Genomic DNA, 15,745 nt, shown 5'->3' with positions numbered 1-15,745 from the left:
GATGTGTACTGAGGTAAGGGGGTGGTGATCAGCTCTGGGCAGGTGGTCCTGAGTCGTAAAGCAGGATGAACAATCCTTGACTAATAAGTCAGTAAGCAAACTGTTCTTGTTTTTCTATCGCCTCTGCTTGTGTTCCTGGTCAATAATTAGGAACCAGCATTCCTCAGTAATGGAGTGACCTGAGAGTTCTAAGATGAAATAAACTTTTCCCCTAACATGATTTTAGTCATGGTGTTTATCACAGCATTAGAAACTTTAAGATACTCCTGGGTTTTGTTGTTTGTTTGTTTGGTTGGTTTGGTTTTTTGAGACAGGATTTATCTACAGCTTTGGAGCCTGTCCTGGAACTAATTCTTGTAGACCAGGCTGACCTCGAACTCACAAAGATCCGCCTGCCTCTGCCTCCCGAGTGCTGGGAATTAAAGGTGTGCGCCACCATTGCCTAGCTAAAATATAAAATATTCCTGGTTTTAAGGTGTAAGACAGGCTGAATTCTAAAACTACAGAGACCATTAATGGCAAAACTGCCAAGAGTTTTCTAGTTATGCACTGGGACCAAACATGAGATCAGATATGTACAGATGCTCTCTTAGGAGCAGCGTTAAAGTGTCTGAACAGATATACTCAAATTTGAATATGAGAACTCATTCACAAAACAAGTATTTGCTTTACAATCAAAATTAAAATGTCTTACCCTTCCTTCTATTTCTTCCTTTGGCTTCTTTATGTTCTTTAGGCTTTGTCTTTTTTTCTTCTCCAGATTCTCCATCACTCGCCGCCAGTTTGTATCTCAAAAGTCTATGTCTGTATCTTGGCTTCTTAGATTCTTCGGAATCTGAATCTGATTCAGAATTGACTTGATTTGGGGCTTCTAAATGAAGAAAATATATCTAAAAAGCCCTCATCAACAGACTTTAAGTATATTTTAAAATTATTCTCTCCATTCACGATTAGCACAATTTATGTACCTTAATACCACCACTGATAACAGGTAGTCACTTACCAGCCCCAGTTACTATGGACTAACCAGCACCAGTGTGTGACACTTTAAAATAAGAACTATTTTGTTTACATGTTTATTGATAGTAAGGGAAACAACAAGCATAACTTACACAATTATCGTAATGCATACAAATAATTTGTGATAATAAAGCTTTAAATATTTTTTAAACCCTCAAATGCATTTGCTGAGATTTCTTGGTCAGATTAGCTTCACAGATTAAATGGCTAAGGAAATATACTATAAATCCAACATGGCAACTTCTCTGTGGGGAGCTCACCCTCATCTCCTGGCATTTCTTCACTTTGTTTTCCAATTCTTTTTTTTTCTTCTTCAGGTTCATCATCTGAAGATCCATCCTCATCAGAGGAAATATTGGCTTTAATTTCTTCTAAAAGCATCTTCTTGGCAATTCTTGGGAGTAAAAAAAAAATAAAAAGCTGTATTTTGGGGGGTAAAGTACACCAAATTAAAAACAAATTCTCTGTATCAAAGTAAAAATAAATACGGTCAAACAGACTTTATACTGCAAGTATGAGACAAGCCAAAAAAAAAAAAAAAACATGTTTTAGCACAAGCTACCAATGAACACTCTTGAAAATGTTCACTGATCATTCCTCAATTCCACATAATTTTTTAATGTACTAAAAACTCTCAGGGATATAGTCTACTAATTATTTTGACCAATCAAAAGTTGATGCTGCTATCCTCCAGTGACTACCATATGAGATAGGCTAACAACAGTAAAATTCATTATCCTGACAACAGAAGTTCAAATCTGCAGAGAAAGGGATACTTAACAGAAAAACAGTATCTCAGAAAAGCAATGACTAACAAACCAATCTAATAGGAGACAGCACGTCAACTACAGGATAATATGTTTGGACCTTAATTTCACTTTTCTTCATAAAAAGGTTAACCAAAGTAACACCATTAATATTCGATACTGAAGTATCGAATCATTCAATCATTAGTATTAGTCAAGCTGGAGCACTGAAGGGGCATCAGTGCCATTCATAAGGTGAAAGAACACATATTATTATAACTGAATTTTAAGTTTCAGGAAAAATACAGAAAAATAGCTTTGCTCATACAATTTCTCAAGATGCTTCTCGAGACAAATTTGCTAATAGAAAAACTACTTAATGAAGACACACCTTTTACTAATATGAAAATACACTACTTGGTAATTTCCAACTTAAACTAAGAAAAATATCTGAAAGTGTAAAATAAAAGCAATAATGAAATTTTTGTACAAGTTATGGTCATTGATTGCTCTAGGTATCCTTTTGCTATATATTTGTAAATCACCGTAATTAATAAAAGAAAAGCTTGTAGCAAGATCCTAAAACCTTGTAATGACTTAACATTTATGAGGTAAACAGCCATTCGGCAATCAAGAAAGCCTGATTAAGTGAAAGTGGTATTCTTGTGACTACAGAACCTTTGTTTGGGATATGTTTCATTAGTTTTTCGAAACGGGGTATCACTATATAACCCGAGCTGACCTTGAAATTCAGAGAGGCCTGCCTCTGCCTCCCAAGTGCAAAAATTAAAGATATGTGCTACCAAACCTGGCCATGTTTATTGTTTCAACCCTTCTCTACCTTGCTTAGCATGCAGTTTCACTTCAATCAAGAATTCCCTTCTTAGTAAGGAGCAGAAATATGTCAAGGCCGCAGTTTTGACAGATACAATGTTCACTGCTATTTACATTGAAAGACACAGATTAAACAGTTACAGAAATATTCATTATATACCATTTTGAACTATCTCCTTCACACAGATAGATCAGAAAACAACACAGAAAATGACCAATAGATGAAGGAAGCCACGGATGACTATTTTTCTGATGGTTTCTGCTATGATTTTATAGACTAAATCATCTCAAATTAACTCTTTATACGGTTAAGGAAGCAAGCTTTGCTCTTATACTTAGGGCTCAGTGGTTCTGGCTTATAGGAAACATTTTATAAACAGTAGACTAACTAAGGGGTGCAATATTGTATTTAGACAAGAAAAAATAACAAGTATCATTTACTCTCATCAGTTTATAAAGAGGATCCACTAATTCTTCCTCAAATTCTTAAGCCATTACCAAATAAAGGAAAGTTCTTTAGAACTGAAAGAAAAGATCTTTTATAGAAGGTTTTCTAAAATCATCCTAAATACATAGTAGATCAGTACTTCTCATCAACTAGGAAGAAAAATCTTTTCTCAAGTTAAGCTAGGTAATAGAGTCTTTAAAACTGTGTCTATATATAAAACTTGTACATGACATGTTGCATGTTAGATTAGAGTCAGAAAACTGTATTTCACTAGAGGCTACAAGAAGATCTATAAAATCATTTGGGTAAGACAATACATTCTGAATCTACTTACTCTAAATATCAATGTAGTAACCTGACTTCTGGTTGTGACCACAAATTCAAAGAGCTTAAAAGTTCATGCTAACTATAAAAACGTTAACTGTAAGCAACCACACGATTTTTCCTCTTTCAAAAACTAGATTCTTAAGACTATGTCTAAGTGGGAAGTCAGAATATATAAATCTAACTAAAGTATTCACAAGATTTAAATTGTCAAATAACAAAGGAATATTAATCTAAACAGTGATACAATGTTAAGTAATAAATTATACAATAAATCACTGAAAATGACAGCACATCCACGCATTAAAGAATTACAACTTGTCAACAACCTTCAGTAATGTTAAAGTATGGGAAACAATTATGGTCACTTTAGAAGGAGATAAACCACAAATTTCAGAGAATGGTCGTTTTTCTCCAAATCACAAGTTAAATATAGACTCCTTAAGATTTTTAAGACTAGGGCATTTTCAAACTGCCCTGGAACATTATCTTACCAAAGTAAAATCTTATTTATAGCAAAGGATACTAAGGAAGTTGAATAATTTCACATAAATTATAGCTGATGGGGAACTAATGAGGTGGCAAAATGTTAAGCACACATACTGCTCTTCCATAGGACACAAGCTTAATGCCAAGCACCGGCATGATCAGGAAGCTCATAATGTTCTGTAACTCCAGCACTTGGGGTAATCAACATCCCTGGCCTCTGTGGGCACCTGCACACATGGTACATATACCCACACATAGACTTAGAGATAAAAATAAATTTAAAAAGCAAAATGATTGATGGTTCAAGCCTCATGTCAAAGAATGACTGTTATAATCCTAACATAAATTGTGCTACATCAGAAAATTATAATTCAAAGGACCTAAGGGCTAAGACCAAACTTCAATCTGAACAGAAAGCATGCTGAGGTGAAATGTGTCCCACCTACAAAGCCAACAGTGAGCCACTTTAGGGAAACTCCACTACCTTAACTCTGGAGTCATGGGCCAAAGAGACATCACTTGAGAACCAGCTGAGGCTGGCAAAGCATCATTTGAGGCCTCAGCTGGACCCATGCTGGTATGCATGTGATGGATGTATAGTCATGTTCCCTAGTTGATTCTGTTTGCTCTGAAGTTCCTTTCTTGAGGCTTTCCAGGATGTTTCTGAGAAATTCATCCAGGCAACAAGGTGCCCCCTGGAATCTCAATGATCAAAATTATACCATAGGACCAAGTAGAGCATTCAAAGCAGTCAGGACTCTTATCAGAAGCATTAAAGCCACAGGCTGTGCCATTCTTGTGGCAGCATACCCAGGCAGAGCCTGATGTAATAAGAGCCTCCATTTTCCTGAAAGGGAGGGAAAGAAGAGGGAAGAAAGCAAAACAATATGGAGGGAGGGTATAATCCCACAAACAATGAACAGGATGATGCATAAGATAGGACCCCCAAGTCCATACAAACAAAGACTTCTAAATTACACAGCAAATGCTAAGATGTTTTATTACACCTCATCTACTAAAATAAGCAAAAATGATAAGAAATGAGCCTGATAACACAAAAAAGCAATCAGAAAAACAATTTTTTTTTGTTTTGTTTTTCGAGACAGGGTTTCTCTGTGGCTTTGGAGCCTGTCCTGGAACTAGCTCTGTAGATCAGGCTGGTCTCGAACTCACAGAGATCCGCCTGCCTCTGCCTCCCGAGTGCTGGGATTAAAGGCGTGCGCCACCATCGCCCGGCAGAAAAACAAAATTAGAAAGTAAAAAAATCTGTTAGAAACTGTGATCTGGAAAATAAGTGAGTAAATGAACGCCTCGGTAAAACGCTTAAACAGGAAAAAAAACTGCCTCCTGCTGGTATGTAAATCAATAATTCAAAAAAAGTGAATTTCTCTATAAGGAACTATCTGGATGGATCTCCAGTACCAGAACACTTTAGAAAAAGCTATAACAAAAGTAACACAAAATGTTATACATAACCAGAAGTCAAGAACATACATTCTGGTGAGAGACAGCAAATGACAATGCTAATGAAGACCTGGACAAACATATCAAAGTCGTTCCAAAAGACAACTATATGTGTATGCATATGCATGTAAATGCAATCCACAGTCAATTTTTATGTCTTTACAATTCAAAGAATCAAAGTTTTCTTTTTTAAAAAGAGCTCTAAATATAAACATATCAGTATGTTTTTATATCTACAATAGAATAAAATGACATCACGTAATACATCCTACAACTACAATTTTACTATTTAAGAAGCTCTAAAACAAAAAGAAAAAAACTTCTCAACTTAAAATTACATTTTTGAAAGGGTAATAAATTAACAAAGTTTATTAAGAATTGTTGTTCTACAATGGCAATGGGTTTTTGATCCTACTGCACGTACTGGCTTTGTGGGAGCCTAGGCAGTTTGGATGCTCACCTTACTAGAGCTGGATGGAGGTGGGTGGTCCTTGGACTTCCCACAGGGCAGGGAAACTTGATTGCTCTTTGGGCTAACGAGGGAGGGGGACTTGATTGGGGGAGGGGGGAGGGAAATGGGAGGCGGTGGCGGGGAAGAGTCAGAAATCTTTAATAAATTAAAAAAAAAGAGAAAAAAAAAGAATTGTTGTTCTACACTCTGCATAAAGTACAACAATAGAATATATGGGCTGTGAGATAATGTTCTTGTATCCTGCAAAGATTTGTCACTTATATTGGTTTAATAAAACACTAATTGGCCAGTAGCCAGGCAGGAAGTTTAGGCGGGGTGACCATACTAGGAGAATTCTGGGAAGAGAAAAAGGCTCAGTCTGCAGTCACCAACCACACACAGAGGAAAGAAGATGCTGCACTGAGAAAAGGTACCAAGCCAAGTAGCTAACAAAGACAAGAATTATGGGTGAATCTAAGTTGTAAGAGCTAGTTAAAAATAAGCCTGAGCTAATAGACCAAATATTTAATAATTATTACAAGCCTCTATGTGTTTCTTTGGGACTGAATGGCTACAGGACCAGGCAGGACAGAAACTCTGCCTAAAATATACAGCTAACAAAATAGATCATTGGCTTAAATGTATTTTACTTAGATGACATAGTTTCTGAGTATACATAACATAAAGCACACATTGTACTTTCCAAGTTTATTTGTAAAACAATTACAGGGTGAAAAGTTAAGGAATGTTTACTATTTTCAGTGAGAAAAGAATAGTAAATACATATTTTGCAGCAGAGTATAAGGCATTATTTTAATCACTGTCATTTACTTCAAAGATTAAAAAGTTTTATAATTATAGAAATTTTTAAACTTTACACTAATATATTATTTTAATACAACTTCAAAATTCCTTAATGTGAAGTTTTCTATCAAAAAGTAAATAAGCCATGATGATCTATACCCCAAAATGATAAGAGTTCATAGGAATTCAGTAAATAATCAAAAGATAAACAACAAATTCATCCAATCACTTCTTCAATCAAATGTCCTATAACGTCTGTCATCAGAAACAAGTAGTCCTCTTTTCTTTTTGCTAGGAGTATCAGGAAAATTAGTATCAAAATTTTCAAAAAAAGTCAAGACTATCAAGGTAAAAGCTGTGTGAAATTAAGAACTCATATTCAGAACCCAAGGTGATGGTACATGCCATTAATCCCTGTGCACCAACAGCAGAGGAAAGTGGATCTGTAAGTTCAAGGCCAACCTGGTCTTGACTCCAGACCTGCAAAAACTAAAATAAATAAGTAAATAAATGGGATTGCCCGTAGCTATTAATAGTTTATACATGGGCTATTCTGCTTAAACAATAAATTAGAAAATGAGTATTCCAGCTGGGCATGATGTGCACACCTTTAATCCCAGCACTTGGGAGACAGAGGCAGGTGGATCCCTGTAAATTTGAGGTCAGCCTGGTCTACAGAGTGAGTTCCAGGACAGCCAGGGCTACACAGAAAAACCCTGTCTCAAAAATAAACAAAAAACAAATTTAAAAAAATCTAAGTTTTAAAGGAATTTTATTGAGGAAAAAATACATTAACGTCAATATAGGACATTTGGTCATATTAAGGAATTCGATCTTTAATATTGAATATTTTTATAATAAAAACAAAATTAAATGAAAATCATTAATTTAAAACATAAAAGTTAAAAGCAAAGGATATCAGGTCAGAAAAATTAGTTACATTTGCTAACACTATACTGTAAACTTTTTATCCTGGCAAAATATTTATTTGCTCAAAGTCCCAATGTCATTGAAGAATGGAAAACAAGAAAGGGTATTTAGTAGTCTGTCTAAGCTAAGCCCTATCCACAGAAGGAGAAAGGTCTTCAATACTAAAACTATTTTTTTCTTTGATGCGCCATCTAGTAAAAAAAATAAAATTGCTGACACTTGCAATTAGTTGACTCATTAGCCAGCGGACTCTATTGTCTCTGGCACCTCCACTGACTTCATTGATCATACTTACCAGGACTGTATCAACAAAGTAATGAAAAGAATTACCTTAAAACTGTTAAATACTCAAAACATTTAATTCCAAAAGAAAAAGGAACAAAATTCTTTATTTCAAATGCTGTTTTGAAAGCACAATAAAGTCTCAAAATAATTTTACTAACCAAACGAAACCCATTAAAAAAAGCCACATAAAAAATTCTAGGGTTAGCAAATTTGTAAATATATATATACATATATATATATATACAGACATACATATGTGTATATATAGGGGGGGTCAACTGTAAATATATTTCAAATGAAAACTGTAAAGGGACTTGTTTCACTACTTCTACCAAAATCAGATGAGTAACCATCAAATATGTTAATTATAGTTTCTATATAGTTAATGTCCAGGAATCATTAGTCTCTTCCCAAGTAACTAAGCTGCACTAAAAGTACAAAGCATTCATTAACAGAATATCCACATCATGCCAACAGGGCAACAAGAAAAATTGTATATTGCCTAGATTGAAAGGCAAAACCTATTGTCCCATTCTCCAAGAGTAACAAAAACTTCAATCAACAACTCCCATAACAGAGTTTGCATTTATGAAAAAATCTATAGGAATTCTGAGAAAAAGGAACAACATTATTTAAACCATGTAAATCATCAACAATAAAAAAATGTTATGTGCCAGGCAGTGGTGGTACACACCTTTAATCCCAGCACTGGGGAGGCAGATGCAAGTGGATCTCTGTGAGTTAAAAGCCAACCTGGTTAGTTCCAAGATAGCTAGGACTCTAACACAGAGAAACCAAATCTCGAAAAAACTAAAAAGGAAAAAAATATGTGCTAATATGCTGAATATACACTAATATTCTATTACTGAGTGATGCCCACTGACAGCATCAAGTTCTACAATATATACAATTAGAAAAGTTTGGGTCAAAAAGTCCCCAGTCATAATGAAAAGAAAAGAATCACAAAGCATGTATCCACTGAACGTTCCTAATCTCAAAATTTTGATATGCTGTGAAATACTTTGTATTTGTAGATCTTCAACATTTAAATGGTAAAGTTTTGCTAAGTAAAACTGAAAAATCTGAAACACATTTACTCCCAAGAATTTTGGCTGAAAACTGTAAAACAAAAGTTTTTATCGATTGAATGATGTTTTTTCAAAGCAAGAACCAATTTAAAACTAAACTAAAGGTGGTGCATGCCTTTAATCCCAGCACTGGAGAGTCAAAGGCAAGTGGATCTCTGGGACTTCGAGGTCAGTGTGGTCTACAAAACAAGTTTCAAGCTAGCCAAGGCTCTTAAACATAGAAACCTGTCTCGAAAAACAACAAAAAAAGAACTAAGTATTTAAAAGGCACATGAATCCTTACCATACTGGCTCAATCATATAACTAAAATAAACTATAATTTAAAAAACTTTTGCCAGGCAGTGGAACATGGTAGGTACCACACACCTTTAATCTTAGTACTTAGTAACAAAGGCAGGCAGTTCTCTTTCAGTGTGTGTGTGTGTGTGTGTGTGTGTGTGTGTGTGTGTGTGTGTGTGTGAATATATATACATAATAACATGAGCTACATAGTGAGACAGTTTCAAAAACTCACCAACAACAATGTATTATTACTATGATGATGATGATGATGATGTAAAGCCTAAGGTGAAAAATCTGAGGTAACTTGTCAAATGCATAAATTTCAAAATTTAAGAGCACTAATTTTTTCTTATAAAAAAGATCAGAAAATGATAGCTATCTGCTTCAATAAACTATATCTGGTCAACTAAATAGAAATGTACAGACAGGATGATTCTAACTCACAGTGGTATATACTTACTTTCAAATGTTAAACTAACAATAAGTTTTTTATTTACAGTAAAATGCTGAAAATGTAACTTTTTAATGATCTCAAAAGGCTTATTTTTATTTTCTTACTACCACAGCTTTAAAATACTAAAGTAAATAAAAAGAATTGTTTATTAAGCCTTCACCAACATATAAACATATGTGTTTTAGAAATTTAAAGTACTGACTTCCTTAATTTGAAGAATGAGAAAACTTCTTTGGCTTACAAACTAACCATTTAACTTTATTCTAAAAAAGACCTATAAACTTTATTTTATTTTAGTTTATTGATTTTTCAAGGCAGGGCTTCTCTATGTAACGTAACAGCACAAGCTGTTCTGGAACTAGCTCTGTAGACCAGGCTGGCCGCAAACTCACAATGCTCTGCCTGCCTCTGCCGCTCAAGTGCTGTGATTAAAAAGGCAAGAACTACCACCTTCTGGCCTTATAAATGCTTATGAAACATACATCATAATTAAAATTAAATGCTTGAACAAGAAAAAGTTTTAGATAAATTTATTGCATTCAAAGTTAAGCATTTGTAACAATACACTATTTACCTCTTCATAAACACCAACACTGGACATAAATTACAATACTATAAAAAGAGAAAAACGTATAAAATTTATACACAATTTACACACAATTATACAATTGTGTACAAATTTACAATTACAATATGCTTTCTATCAAGATACATCTTGCTAAAAATATACTTAAAGATTTAAACATGATCTTCAGACAAATTTTTGAAGGTTGCTTAGAGCATAGTCAAATCTGTTCAAGTACTTAGTCTGAACTAAAATAGTGCAAAGAGGTATTGATATTCCCATCAAGGATATGAGGAGTAGCTAGCTCATGCATATTAAGATGCTTCTTTGGTATAGTGGCTATTAAACAAGTTATAAATTGTATATTTTATAAAAGCACATTAAAATGAGTATAAAGATATGCTCAAAATAAAATTCAATTACTCTCCAAAGTACCCAGAAGAGTTGCAGGGGTTTTTTTTTAATTTATTTATTTATTATGTATACAGTGTTCTGTCTGTTTGTATGCTTGCTGGAAATGAAGAGGGCCCCAGATCTCATTACAAATAGTTGTGATTCACCATGTGGTTGCTGGGAATTGAACTCAGGACCTCTGGAAGAACAGTCAGTGCTCTTAACCTCTGAGCCATCTCTCCCAGCCCCCAAGTTGCAGTTTTTTTAAATCACAAGTTTAAGATGGAATGAGACTTTCTAATATAATAGTTGTCAGTTAAAGAGAGGTAAAAATCAGAGAATTTTAGAAGTGAAAATGTTAATTTTTGACAAGCTATTACAAAAATTATACTTTAATAACATTCTTAATTGGTGACTAAATATAAAAGTTCATCTCTCATAGTTAAAAAAGTACTAATAACTATTAGTAAAAAGATTTTGTAAGAACTACTACTAACATCTATGGGCTTGTGATTTATACGAAAACAGCAGCATATATGAATGAAAGCATTCTAAAAGAAAAGCAAGTTCTAAATGCTTTCATAATCTAGCCCTAATGGTATATACTATAAAACCTCTGGACAGACATTTGTAAGAGAAAAACTAAATAGGGAAGCAGAGGCTGAGTCTCTGGGTTTACAACAGAGCTCTAATTAACTGTAGAAATAAGTATGAATCCTTTAACTAGGGTGAAAGACCAGTCTACTAACACAATGCCAACGGCTGAAACAGAAACCTGTCAGCATCAGCAAGACACAAACCTGGGAGAAAATAACAGATGACCTTAGAGCACTTGGTTCATTTATCACAAAATTATGACAGCAAGTATGTATTATTTTCAGTTTCTAAATACTAGAGCTTTCTATTGGAAATAGATGGTCATTTTCATGGTCTTTACTAAAATCGTTTTTCAGACTATTGCGTATTTTTGGTATCAGAATTAAAGAGAGAATTTTCATTGTTAGAAATAAAAAATTACGACAAAAAATTTATATTCACCAGCCCAATATTACACAATTAATTATTAAAAGGTAGAAGTTGACCATCCACTATACATACCAGGCTATGTTCTCATTAGGTATCCTAAAGAATAGAAAATGTTTTTAAAATGTATGCAGAACCATGTTGACTATGGTTAATATGGTTAATATATGTTTAATTTACTCACTGCTGTGACAGGGTTGTCTTTTTTTTTCTTTCAGCCATCCCTTAGATAAGGATAGGTAACTGTATAGACTTCACTGTTTACATTTAACATACTGTTTAAGTCTTAGTGAAATTAATAATGTCATACTATATACTTCTATTTGGGAAAAAAGGTTAAAATATGAATTGGCCTATATACGTCATCAACTGATACTGTTTGAAAGAAATTTTCTAAGCTTAAATATATGAATTTTTTCATTCTTCACAGATCTTCATAAATAGGACCACTATGTTGAATGACAAAACAATAATCAAATATAGAGATGTCTGTTCTTGCCATTTATTATGATTCACTTGCATCAAAAATTAATCTGTCAAAACTGAAAGCCTCAAAAAATAATCACATTTTACATGGAAACATAAAATTGACAGTTCTTTATTTATAACACACCCTATGCTAGGTGTGTTAATATTGATATTTGTTTTCTTTTAAGCTTTCTGAGCTTTAGCCCATTTTCTGGCCTTTCTTTCAAACTTGCAAGAAGACTGGCATGAATCTTTCTAAGGCAGGAACTCCTGGTTTTTACAACCTCCTTGTTGTTGAGTTGTTGTTTGCGCCCACCCCTAGGGTGTGTTATAATCTTAAGTCCTTATAGATGGAATCATACCTATTCTCAGGATCATTGTCATCGTCGTCATCATCCACTGTGACAGGCACTGATTTAGATAAGGCTTCATCTCCTTGGGAGAAAAAGTGTACTGAAAATTAGCTTTGAATTATCTATACAAGTAAAGCTGTGTAAAATAAAACCGAAACCCAACAATGCTAGAGCAAACTAGTAGGTTCTATACAAAAGTGCTGAAATCTAAATAAGTACAAGGAATGTTGATAAAATACATAAAAGGAACTTTATGAAGGATCGTGTGTGTCTGAAGGTTCCTTTCAAAGCACAAGAATTTTAAAGGCCATCCTTTTTACAAAGGCTTATTAGTTGCCATCATTACCTGTAGTTTGTTACAGTAACTGTATTAATCTACTGAAAGCGCAAAGTTAACCAGTATCTACTATATCTGGATTCACTGAAGAATAACAAAACGGCTTCTAGTTTGATAGTGCCAAATAATAGAAAAACACACTTTGAATCCGTATAAAACCTACAATTTGAGGTACCCAAAAAAAGACATTGGAACACACTAAGACTTACTTCATTTTTAAAAGTTTTTTATTTAAAATCTAAGGAGATAGCTGAGGCTGTAGGTAAGCAGCATTAACACTACTCTAATATTCACAAGGTCCCAGATTCCACTGCAACACAGCAAAAAGGAAACAAAGGCAGGACGACTGGAATTTGTGCATTTCATAGTACAAAAATTTTACCTTAAAAGAACAACTTAAATATTAAACTCTAGTTAATATTATGAATGCCAAAGCACTCAGGGTTACTTATGCTGATGTTCAATATTAATCCACTATTAATTCAGTATTATTCAATATTAATGAATGGAAGATGTCAAGGACAATACAAAGGGGGAAAGCTCACAATAAATACCAATCTCAAATTAAGCAAATTAATTAGTAATGGAGACAAGCAAAGAAAACTCTACAGTGAGGAAGGAAACAGGTGTCATAATAATGAAACATTTAGGCATTTTTGTTGTGTTGAGATTATAACAGAGCTAAACACAAGAAAAACCAAAATACACACATACATACATACATACATACATACATACATAAACATACACACAAACACACACGGGGTGGGGAGAACAAGTGTATATACAACTACTGATTTAAATCAGGTATGGTGACTCACAACAGTAATCTTAGCAATAGACAGGCAGAAGCAAAGGATGATAAATTTGAGGCCAGCTTGGGCTAACAATAGGCTAGGCATGGTGGTGCATACCTGTAATCTCAGCACTGAAAATCAGACACAGGAGGATTTGTTTGAATTCAAAACCAACCTTGTCTACATAGTAAGTTCTAGACCAGCTAGTGTTACATAGTGAGACTTGTCTCAAAAAAGAAACATGAAGAGGCTGGTGAGATGGCTCAATGGTTATTTAGCACTTGCTGTTCTTCAATAGAATTGGAGTTCAGTTCCTAGCACCCTTGTCAGGAAGTTCACAAATGCCTGTAAACTCCATCTCCAGGGGATCTGACACCCCCTTCTTCTCTGTGGGCACTCACACAATTGCACAGAGACACAAACATACAAATAAGTAGCAATGTTTTTCAAACCTACTAAAATCTAAATAAATCTTCAATTTTCTGGACTTAACACTGTATTAATTACACAAGTTATCACTAGTGAGGAAATCCAGTAAAGGGAATATTTGAGACCCTTTTTTCCCTTATTCTTTGCAACTTTTTCCATAACATAAGAGAGGAAATGGAGAAAAATATATATAAAGAAAAGACTTTGGGCTAAGTAATGTACTCAGAGATACAGTACTTGCTTGGTGTGTGCAAGGAACTGAAACCTAGTACTGAGGAAGGGTCGACAGAAACCTACACATTTCAGGATAGAAGCATGCTAACTGTAGAAAAGCAAAAATAACTCTCAGGACATTCTAGTAAACATCCCTCTTCAACAATATTAAAATAACATATTCCTAGCTGTATTACCTTCATTCCCTCCTTTTTAGAGGCAAGATCTCACTATTTGGCCCTACTTGATCAATAATTTGCAATGTCATCCAGAACAACTTCAGATCAATTACAGTGATTCCTCTACCTTTGACTCTGGAGTGCTGGGATTACAAACCATTAACTCCATGCCATCCGATGTAATCCCCTTTACTGTCTAAATATTAACCTAAACTTCAAAATCAAGTTCAAACAGTACAAATTATTCTAAATTTTTGCCTAAAATACTTAAATAGTTCATTTACCATTACAACACCCATTGTGGCTTTCTCAATTTTATTTTTGATAGCTTTTTAGGAGTAGAGGAATCATTCTTTTTGTTCTGTTTTCCTTTGTGTTTGAAAACAGGATTTCTCTACGTAGTGTGGCAGTCCTGGAACTCACTACATGAACCAGTCTAGCCTTATACTCAGGAGATCCAGGCAGTCCTCTGCCTCCCAAGTATTATGATTAAAGGTGTGCAACACTGCAACCCGGCTTAAGCAATGTTTTTTAATCACTGGCTCATACCTAAGTTTATTCTGAAGAAAAAAAAAAACAGTATTTTGTGCATGTTTATCTTCAAAACCTTTCATATTTCTATTATGTTTGCATATTTCTATTGGTAGGACAAAATCCCTAGTAAATTTATCTTTTATTTTTAATCCTAAATATTCCACTTGGTCCTAGCAAATTTATATTCTATTTTTTATTCTAAATATTCCACTTGATCCTAAGAAATTCACAAGCAATAAGGTTTATATAATCAAACTGTTGAATACTTAGCATCTGATTAAGAGACAGATACTCAAGATTTTTTGAATATATATCCTTAGCACCTAGTCAGTCTATGTCAAGGTTCTATTGGCTAAAATGGAACATAATTGTCTAGGTTAGTACTGAATTATGGGATTACTGGGAAATGCTTTCATTGTGTGTTTGCCACATGTTGCCAGCTTCTAAGGTCTAATGAATAATAGTACTTATTACACAAAATATTAATAATTCCAAACATAAGACAGATAGAAACTTTCTGTTGGACATAGTGGTACAAGCCCATAACTTCAGTACTCGAGGTAGAGGCAGGATGATTACTACAAGTTTGAGGTTGCTCTAGTCTACATAGACCAGTGCATGCTACATAGCAAGAGCTTGTCTTAAACATCATCAAAAATAAAGTAAAATAGCCGGGCGGTGGTGGCGCACCCTTTAATCCCAGCACTAGGGAGGCAGAGGCAGGCAGATCTCTGTGAGTTCGAGACCAGCCTGGTCTACAGAGCAAGTTCCAGGACAGGCTCCAAAGCTGCAGAGAAACCCTGTCTCAAAAAACCAAATAAATAAATAAATAAA

General features: G+C 34.3%; 1 protein-coding gene across 1 annotated transcript in view; it reads right to left on the bottom strand.

Moving 5' to 3' along the window:
* Nucleotides 1-15,745, bottom strand: part of Atrx (ATRX chromatin remodeler) — a 158,726-nt gene that overhangs the window by 70,056 nt on the left and 72,925 nt on the right. The window contains exons 9-11 of the mRNA XM_050130457.1: nt 12,432-12,504; nt 1,281-1,414; nt 695-871 (exon numbers count right to left, since the gene is read on the bottom strand). Of these exons, the coding sequence (XP_049986414.1) occupies nt 695-871; nt 1,281-1,414; nt 12,432-12,504 (384 nt within the window). The remainder of the gene's footprint in view (nt 1-694; nt 872-1,280; nt 1,415-12,431; nt 12,505-15,745) is intronic.

Source organism: Alexandromys fortis, unplaced genomic scaffold (genome assembly GCF_014885135.2).
Source record: "Alexandromys fortis isolate MF-2015 unplaced genomic scaffold, M_Fortis_MF-2015_v1.1 scaffold_326, whole genome shotgun sequence".
NCBI lineage: Eukaryota > Metazoa > Chordata > Mammalia > Rodentia > Cricetidae > Alexandromys > Alexandromys fortis.
Note: the sequence above shows the minus strand (reverse complement) of the source record. Positions and strands in the feature narration are given on the sequence as shown.